This window comes from Triticum urartu, unplaced genomic scaffold (assembly GCF_003073215.2).
Source record: "Triticum urartu cultivar G1812 unplaced genomic scaffold, Tu2.1 TuUngrouped_contig_5540, whole genome shotgun sequence".
In the NCBI taxonomy this organism is placed as follows: domain Eukaryota; kingdom Viridiplantae; phylum Streptophyta; class Magnoliopsida; order Poales; family Poaceae; genus Triticum; species Triticum urartu.
In genome coordinates, this window is record NW_024116224.1 from 5,064 (window position 1) to 15,044 (window position 9,981).

A 9,981-nucleotide genomic window follows, 5' to 3' on the forward strand; every position below is an offset into this window, starting at 1 on the left:
TGCCATCGGGCCGGCCCATTTGGCTCCTGGGCCGTGCTTGGGCCGGAGGGGGCAAAACGCGGGCCGGCACGGCACGGTCCGACTAATAATCGTGCCATGGCGGGCCAGGCCGTGCCAGGCACGTTTAAGATGGGCCGTGCCGTGCCGTGTCGGGCCGGCCCGTTTGGCCAGCTATGGCTCCAATACGAAACCCCCAAGAAGGAGGACAACCCTGAAGGCCCCCTCATCGTCCGATCTGAGAATCCCAGATCTGAGGTTTCTTTTTAACAACCAAAACGAGCTGACGACGACTGCAACCGATAATGCCTTTGATAAGGAGACGACGCCCAAGATGCCGCCATCGTCCGCCATGACCGAGACCAACATTGTTTTCGCCTCTCGGAACCAGACGACATGGAGGGGATTGGGGATGGTTTCCTCCTTTCCATCCTTGTCCTTGCTGGCGATGAACTCGGCCGGCTCCGCCGTGCTTCCATCAACGTATCCAAAGACTCCAGCCCCTCTCAGCTGCGGCGTGATCTGGGTGCGCCATAAGATGTAGTTGGTGCGGGTGAGGCGCTCGGTGATCTGGCCGGAGAGAGGGGAGAAAGCAGCGGCGGATGAAGCCATGGCAGGAAGAGTCAGGCTCTGTATACCATGTGGAGGAACGTCATACCCTTCATGGGCGACGATTGCGTGTTTATATAACCAGGTCGCGACCTCCTGACATAGCGTATAAAGTTGGTTCAGATTACAAACTTGGAGAGAAAGAGATAAGGAAAGTTACAACCATATATGCGAATAGCTAAAAATCCTAGTCTATCTAGATTATCTTCGGTTGGACTCCTTTCGCGATGCTTATCTCTATCGGTTCTGAACCTGTCACGTAGGTGGACCAATATTATGTTCAACACCATGGGCAAAGCCGACGACAGATCTAGATGTGATCCAGATCCGCGGCCGCCTCTGCTCCACCATCGCTATTGAACGTGGGCTCTCGCCGGCCATGGGGGCGAGCTCCGCCGCCGCACGACCAGGGATGCCGCCCTGGCCTCGCCCTAGCTGATCCAAGGGGATCCTGCCATGTCCAGCACCCCGGCTCCTTTGGCACTGGGCCCGGCGCCACCGCGGCCTACGCCGGCTGCAGCAGCAGAAGGGAAGGCAGTGGCTTGGTAGGCTGCTGGCGGCGCTAGGTTTTGCACCCTGGCGGCGCCCTGGGCAAGCGTCACAAGGGGGTACCTTCTAGTCGTTCTGATCTGAACAAGAAATACAACATGGTTGATCGAAACTCAACAAACATATAGCAAACTAAAATAATAATCTTAGCAGTTTTTTAAAATCAGTCACCAGGGAAGAAATCCCCTGATCTTCAATTCAAAAAGAGATTGATCCTGTTCGAACCAAATATGTTTGCAAGTATCAATCACTGCCTTCCCGCAAAAAAAAAATCACTGCCTGATCCGGTTACATCTTAGGCGCAGTACCAGTGATAATTGAGATAACAAGTCTTGAGTCTCTTAAAAGAGAGTTACACTGCAAAGTGAGACTCTTGTCCAGGTTTACTTCTTTAACCTACACAGGTAGAAAAAACAGCATTCCCAGTACACAAAATGCCCTGCGTGTAGATCTTGGACACAAAGAGAACATATGCAAGATACCGGATGACACAACACATCTTGGAATATCTAGTGATCCTTACAACACAGACACTTATACCTCCACGCGATCCATCAACGTCTACCGTGCAACACAACCGCTCTCTGCAGCCACTCCTGGAGTAACGCGCACGCAATGGATTCCCTGAAGCAATGTTCCAGCAAGACAGAGTAATTCACATCGGTTGCTCTTCCTCCGGGCGTCATTTGCCTATGCGCTTCATACTCCCTGAGCAGACTCCGAAGGTATTCCCAGGCGAAGTGTGAGTAGCCGCCGCTCCATAGCAGCTGAAGAATGGGCCCGTGTTGGTACCAAGGCTGCTGCTGAGGTGGCGCAGGGAGATTGCCACCAAGGATCGGCAGAGCATTCAGTGATGACCCTGCAATGCTGCACAATGGCTGACTAGTCCCATGCCGATCAAAGGAAGGAGAAGCCACCATGCCATCGATGCTAACCGGAAAACACGGTTCATGCCTTTTAGCTAATCCGAGGCTGTAAGGCTCATGAGCTTTTTTTGCTATCTGAACTGTGCTGATTGGTTCAGACAATGTGCTGCTTCCATGTGACGAAATCATGTTTCTGTGCGCACTCTTCAGTTTCTTCGAGCCTCTGATACAAAATTTGAATGTGCAGCAAGCACCTAAAGCGAAAGGTTCATCGCAATTCGCACCATCTCCCCTCTTTTGGTTGTACCCAGGGTAATCCTCTATTCGGAAACTAACTTGATCAACCTTAATAAGAGAAGATCCCAATGCCAATTCCTCAATATCCCATTTATCATATGGATTCCCTGTCTTGTGGCTAACATGGATTTCACCATTTGGGCGAATCAGGTGGCTTGCATTGTGAAGGAACCCCCTCACCAACTTTTTGTGCGCGCTAAAGGTTCAATTAGCACAGAAGGTCAGTATCAAGTTAATTAAGAAAAAAAAGGCCCTAAAACAACAGACCTTTATAAGAGTACATTTTGAATGAAAGGTTATTGGGTTGACCAAACACAATAAGAAACCACCAGCTAACTACTTTATTGGCACTGTCAGAAGAAATTTAAGATACTTATGGTCAAACCAATTCATCTTCTTTCATAAAAAATCTCTACAAGCAAGCTACAACAAGAATTTTGTGCTGTTGTAAGAATGTCTTCCATCTGTAGAGACTAGAGAGTGGGCACATAGAAACTAGCAAAAGTTACCATGAAGAGCTACAAAAAGGGGTAGATGCAAATATACAAGAATTAAACAAACTTCTCCTACAGTTCGTTTCCAGTTATGGAACTATGTGACGATGGAGAGCTCAAAATAAGTTCAGTAGTGGACAACTGTGGCTAGAATCAAAAATCAAAAAAGGAAACAACTTCTCCCATAAATACTATTTATAGTCAATGTCATTTGCGTCTGCTTACAGGTTTTCTAAAAGAAGACAGTGATACAGCAAAACTAGCAACGTACATACATACGTGCCTTCGGAATACTCAACTAACTCTGAGATAAGGAGATATAAGAAGATACATTTAATGGTACAACCAATACACATGACAAGCGAATTATTCAAAATCTAGCAGCAACTGACAAAGAGAGTGCACATACTTGATCACATCCATGCGGTCTTCTTTTCCTTTGAACCCAGCATGAGGAAAATTAAAGACAATCCGATCGAAGCGTCTCATCTTCAGGTCATTGTGAAGCTTCATAGTATTGGCATCAATACCATGCAAAATTGTGGCTCCCATCATTTTTAGTACAAATATATTGGACTCTGCTTTGCTATACTTCCTCGTCAGATCCTCTGGCCAAGAGGATTACCCACAATAAATACAGATGAAATAGATAAATACCACCAATAACGATCACAAAATCCTAAAAGCATTATCACCAATTTTGAGATTTTAAGTTAAGCAGCAGCTAACTGCAGACAAAGAAATGAAGCAAATAGGATACTTCCTGAAAGACAACAACTTTTACTGAAGAAGCTGACATAAAAAGGTTCATTATGAAGGTAAAAAGGGGCACTTATATGAGGCAGGCTGACAGTATTCGTTTTGCTGAACACTGTATGAATGTTCACAATGATTCACCGTTCTTGTATACCTAAATCTCGCGTTCCCATCGAGAAATCGCAAATTAAAGGCCAAAAAAGCATCATCCGGCTTCTTTACTGGTACTACTATTTAGTGCGAGCATTTAACAAGGGAGGGGCATGTGAGTTTGCATCGCGAGAGGAAGCTGAAACAATCCCGCAGGGGTTGTGAAGAAGATGAACAGACCATAGGAGTCGATGGAGGTGGCGACGAGGTTCTCCGCGGAGCAGAATGCGATGGCGAGGGCCCACGAGAAGGAGAGATCTCCGTCGCCGACGATCAGTATGCTTTCCGTCGAGGAGTAATGCTTCAGCCACTTCACCTCCTCCTCCTCCGCCGCCGCCGCCGCCTCCTTCCTGTCAAACCCCATCGCCTGTACCCCTCCGCTGGCGACTCCCCTCCTTGGCAGCAATCGACGATACTCCCTCCTGTCGCGCCGCCCCTCCGACCCTACCGTCGTCGCCGCCGCGGCGTGCCCTAGCTCCGGCTAAGTGTCATCGTGCTAAGCTGTGGTGACCTGCCAACTTTTGTGAGCGTCGAGCGGCGCTGACCGGACCCGGTTCTTGTCCACCCGCAGCGACACGCGGATGGATGCGGTCGGTCTTGTTGACCGAGGGCGTGTGGGGCCTACGTGCAGCACACGTCTTTTCACGTAGTCATAGTCCAAAGTGTTCTAGAGTTGTATCGATAATTGTTTTTTTTTAAATTGTTTGGATTGATGTAGCTTGTATACTCATTTTGCCTTAAGTGCGGACTTATAATAAGATATGACACTGATCTAAATTAGTACCTATACATAGTGCATAGTGTTATAGAGTTGTACTCGACACTATCAAGAGGGATGCAATGTGAACGACATCGTCGCCTGCTTCGGCCAACACTGAAGCTTAGGTTTTCGCGTGGAAAGTTGTAGGTCCAAATGCCTAGGGAGGTGAAGGGCTCCACAACGATGCCTCCAACAAGGGGAACGACATCCTAGGATGTTGTCATTGCTGAAGTCGGTGGAAGGCATTCACCCGGAGTTCACCATGCCCAAAATGTTGCATCAAATTTGGCTATTCGTTCAAACCGAGATGGTCGTGTGCCCACACAAATCGCCGCCAACAACCATCACCATCGCCGCCGCACAACAACCTCCCTTGTGTTGTCTACCAGGCCATGATTCCCGGCACCCATCACCACCTTCGTTGCACTGGCGCACGGATCCAGCCACTCATGGCTGAGATCCATCCCAACCACGACACTACGGAGCCCACCCCTAGTCGCATACCACCAGAGCAGACCATCGCAGCCACCAACAACAGCCAACCCCGTTGATGACCTACAATGGCACAAGGCTATTGCATTTCGTGATAAGTAAATGTTGAATCCCACGGGAAGCAAATAGGAAGACACTACCAACCCCACAACTACGTTGTCTGCGTAGCGCGTTCGCACCCAAACCGTAGTTTGGAAATAGTTTATTCCATCGGTTGCTAGGAAAGCGAGAATAAAAGGGTTTTTACTAAAATGCAAGTTAGAACGTGAAAATAAACTAAGTTAATAAAGGGGGTTTGTAATTGTAGGGTTGAATCGAGCAAAAGGCGATGTCTAGGCTTCGGTCTCACTAGTACTAGAGGGGCATCTCAGTGGCAGCGGACTAATACAAGTATATGTGCAGGTGATCAGAAGATCACAAGAAAGGACGTCTCCCAACATTACGTGAAATGTGAGTAAATACTAGATCATGCCCCAGAGACTAATTTTGCATACTAGATCATACCTTAACCTAGAACCGGATCAATCACTCAAACATAGATGAATAGACACACAAAGAGGAATGATTCATTGATGTCATCAACACTTTCAATCTTACCAATTACAAGTGTGAATATTGAGACAGAGAGGGAGATGTCTCTGGCGCGCACGGCCTAGCCCAGGACCGGCACCAGTTGACGATGGCGATGGAGATGGCGCTGCCTTCTCGTCCTGCGTGGCATGGTGATGGAGCTATGGAGGGAGAGGCCTCCCCTAAGGGGGAGAGCCTCCCAACGGCTACTAGGAGTAGTGGTAGATGATGATGGCTGAGGCGGCTAGGGTAGAGGCCTTCTCGTGTCTCCCTCGTTGATGTGGATCCCCCTCCTCCATCCAAGGGCTCTAGATGAACCTAGCTTATCCTCTCCCAAACACTCCCTTATTGTCCAAGGATCTCATGAAACAAACGGGGACGAAATCGGTGAAGAATTTCGTATGGAGAGGCAACTTTCGTGCTTGATTTCCTTCCATACAACCAGCCACAGTCGTATGGTACGCCGTCTTTTGCTCTGACCCTCTTGGGTAAATCGGCCGCCATTTCTTCATACAAACTCAGAATTTCACGTTCTTGAGCTCGTTGGATTCGTATGAACGATGCCGATCCATTTCTGGTATTGGATCTTGGTATGGAGCACTTTGGAAAAATGATTTTTTTTCACTCTTCGAAACGGCCAAGTCTGGTACTATGAGTCCTCCGTATTGAACCCGTCCTTGGTCCTTTCATCGTGCTTGGTCCTAGGTTACTCCAATACACATGTGGACACAAGAAAACAATGAAAACTAACAAAGACCAAATTATAATATAAATGTGCAACGCTCACAATGATAAGTGTAAAAAACAGTAATCATGCATAACGAACAACTATTAGCAGGTTCAATGAGACATAGTATATGAAGAGAACATGTAACAAATGAGCTCTAAAAATGCGTAAAATATAGAGCCATCAACCTCCCCACGCTTAAACCTTGCTCGTCCTCAAGTAAGAAGGTTGACTACCAAAGCTCATTGCTACCAACTGTAAAACTTACATTGAACCAAACCCCAAAAGTGATATCCGTGTTTATAGTGCAAGCATGCAAAAGTTAACCACCAAGAGAGTAATACAAGCCATCCCGGCCCTTAGTTCCATTTCCATGGAGGTCAACAAAGAGGAAAATATTTTTGTGGAGACCAAATTCCCATTGCCAAAGGTTTAGAGAGAAGGTCAATATAATGTTAAGGAAACAACAATGACTATCAAAGACAAAAGAAATCATGCGTTAGCGATCGCTTCAAAAACACCAACCCGAGGCATACTAGGTACAACAACAAGTTCGTATGTATGCGTTATTCAACTGCTCAACTACCTATGCAGCACTGAGCGTAAGACTATGCTTTGCAATTCAGGGGGAAAATAGAATAATGAATGGGGTTTCAAGAATTCAGAAGCAAAGATAGTCTAGCATCGACGCAACTGACCATTAGGCTATGGAGAAGGCCTTATGATAGATGTTGACACAAGGAGTAGTGATCACCATGCAACTAGTATGCACATAAAGCTATGAATATGTGAAACTCTCCTATGGACTAAGTGGGGGTGCATCCAACTTGCTTGCTCATGAAGAACTCGAGCTTTTGAGGATGCTCATCATCGGGATACAGAAGCCAAGTTATATAGTGTAGGTTCCCCACTAGTATGAAATGTGAAGCTCATGAACTACTTTTTTATGCATGAAGCGGTGCTACTTTGAAGCACAAGTGTATAGTAAAAAGGATAATGGTGTTGCTCCTTATCTCTTCCTCACCTTTTTCTTTATTTCCTTTCTTCATTTTTTGTGGCACCTCTGCAGTGCATCCTTTATTTTGTCTCTCTCTCCTTTTCTTTTTCTATTTTGGGTAGGAGCAACACCATAAAATGATGAATAATACACTTTACAATGACTCACTTCAACTGAATGTCATCAAAAATCTAAACTAAAAGAATGTGAGAAACTATATATGATGAATGCCTCTGGCAGGGTACCAGTATGTGCAATGATCCGGCGTAGCATAGAAATCAAAAAATGGACAAGCCATAATATCGAGCTAGCCATATTATGATCATTCAAGGCAAATGAAAACATGTCTCTAATCATGTAATGTAATATGACAGTAGTGCATGGCGATATGCTCGGAATGGCTATGAAAATGCCATGTAGGTAGGTATGGTGGCTTGATACGTCTCCAATGTATCTATAATTTATGAAGTATTCATGCTGTTATATTATCATTCTTGGATGTTTTACAATCATTTTATAGCAACTTTATATCATTTTTTGGGACTAACTTATTGACCTAGTGCCAAGTGCCAGTTGCTGTTTTTTTGCTCATTTTTTACATCGCAGGAAATCAATATCGAACGGAGTCCAAACACCGTGAAACTTTTTGGAGAATTTTTATGGACCAGAAGACACCCAATGGGCAGAGCTACACCTGGGGGGTGCCCTGAGGGGGGAACAACCACCAGGGCGCACCTGCGGGGCACAACCTGTTGGGGAACGTAGTAATTTCAAAATTTCCTACGCACACGCAAGATCATGGTGATGCATAGCAACGAGAGGGGAGGGTGTTGTCCACGCACCCTCGTAGACCGTTAAGCGGAAGCGTTATGACAACACGGTTGATGTAGTCGTACGTCTTCACGATCGACCTGAAGGAAATATGCCCTAGAGGCAATAATAAAGTTATTATTTATTTCCTTATATCATGATAAATGCTTATTATTCATGCTAGAATTGTATTAACCAGAAACTTAGTACATGTGTGAATACATAGACAAACAGAGTGTCACTAGTATGCCTCTACTTGACTAGCTCGTTGAATCAAAGATGGTTAAGTTTCCTAGCCATAGACATGAGTTTTCATTTGATTAACGGGATCACATCATTAGAGAATGATGTGATCGACTTGACCCATTCCGTTAGCTTAGCACAATGATCGTTTAGTTTGTTGCTACTGCTTTCTTCATGACTTACACATGTTCCTCAATGAGTTGGCATAGATCAAGATTAGAATTTGTCACTCTGATTGTCGGAGAGGTATATCTGGGCCGTCTCGGTAATGCACATCACTATAAGCCTTGCAAGCAATGTGACTAATGAGTTAGTTGTGGGATGATGCATTACGGAACGAGTAAAGAGACTTGCCGGTAATGAGACTGAACTAGGTATTGAGATACCGACGATCGAATCTCGGGGAAGTAACATACCGATGACAAAGGGAACAACATATGTTGTTATGCGATTTGACCGATAAAGATCTTCGTAGAATATTTAGGATCCAATATGATCATCCAGGTTCGGCTATTGGTTATTGACCGGAAATGAGTCTTGGTCATGTCTACATAGTTCTCGAACCCGTAGGGTCCGCACGCTTAACGTTCGGTGACGATCGGTATTATGAGTTTATGTGTTTTGATGTATCGAAGGTTGTTCGGAGTCCCGGATGAGATCAGGGACATGACAAGGAGTCTCTAAATGATCGAGCCGTAAAGATCGATATATTGGAAGGCTATATTCGGACATCAGAAAGGTTTCGAGTGATCCGGGTATTTTTCAGAGTACCGGGGGTGTTACGGGAATACGGGAGGCCTTAGTGGGCTTTAAGGGAAAAAGAGGAGAAGCCACGAGGGCTGGCCGTGCACACCCCATGGGCCTAGTCCGAATTGGACTAGGGAAGGGGCTGCGCCCCCTCTTTCCTTCTCCTCCCCCTCTCCTTCCTTCCCCTCCTAGTAGGACTAGGAAAGGTGGAATCCTACTCCTACTAGGAGGAGGATTCCTCCCCCCTTTGGTGTGCCTAGAGAGGCCGACCGGCCTCCCCTCCCTCCTTTATATACGTGGGGAGGGGCACCCTAGAAGACACACAAGTTGATCAGTTGATCTTTTAGCCATGTGCGGTGCCCCCCCTACACCATAATCCACCTCGGTCATATCGTAGCGGTGCTTAGGCGAAGCCCTGCGTCGGTAGCATCATCATCACCGTCATCATGCCGTCGTGCTAACGGAACTCTCCTGCGAAGCTTTGCTGGATCGTGAGTTCGTGGGACGTCACCGAGCTGAACGTGTGCTGAACTCGGAGGTGCCGTGCGTTCGGTACTTGGATCGGTCGGATCGTGAAGACGTATGACTACATCAACCGCGTTCTCATAACGCTTCCGCTTACGGTCTACGAAGGTACGTGGATGACACTGTCCCCTCTCGTTGCTACGCATCACCATGATCTTGCGTGTGCGTAGTAATTTTTTTGAAATTACTAGGTTCCCCAACAGTGGCATCCGAGCCAGGTTTATGCGTAGATGTTATATGCACGAGTAGAACACAAAGGAGTTGTCGGCGTGGGTATATACATATTGCTTGCCATCACTAGTTGATTCTTGATTCAACGGCATTGTTGGATGAAGCGGCTCAGACCGACATTACGCGTACGCTTACGCGAGACTGGTTCTACCGACGTGCTT

The 9,981-nt window shown here is 46.4% G+C and overlaps 1 protein-coding gene across 1 annotated transcript; it reads right to left on the reverse strand.

Moving 5' to 3' along the window:
- Positions 1 to 1,425: 1,425 nt before the first annotated feature.
- On the reverse strand, positions 1,426 to 4,223 carry LOC125529347 (heavy metal-associated isoprenylated plant protein 41-like). The gene is made up of 3 exons (XM_048693761.1): positions 3,899 to 4,223; positions 3,222 to 3,420; positions 1,426 to 2,514 (listed from the first exon to the last, which is right to left on the reverse strand). The coding sequence occupies exons 1-3, from the start codon at positions 4,080 to 4,082 to the stop codon at positions 1,710 to 1,712; spliced, it is 1,188 nt and encodes a 395-aa protein (XP_048549718.1). The 5' UTR covers positions 4,083 to 4,223; the 3' UTR covers positions 1,426 to 1,709.
- Between the last annotated feature and the right edge of the window lie 5,758 nt (positions 4,224 to 9,981).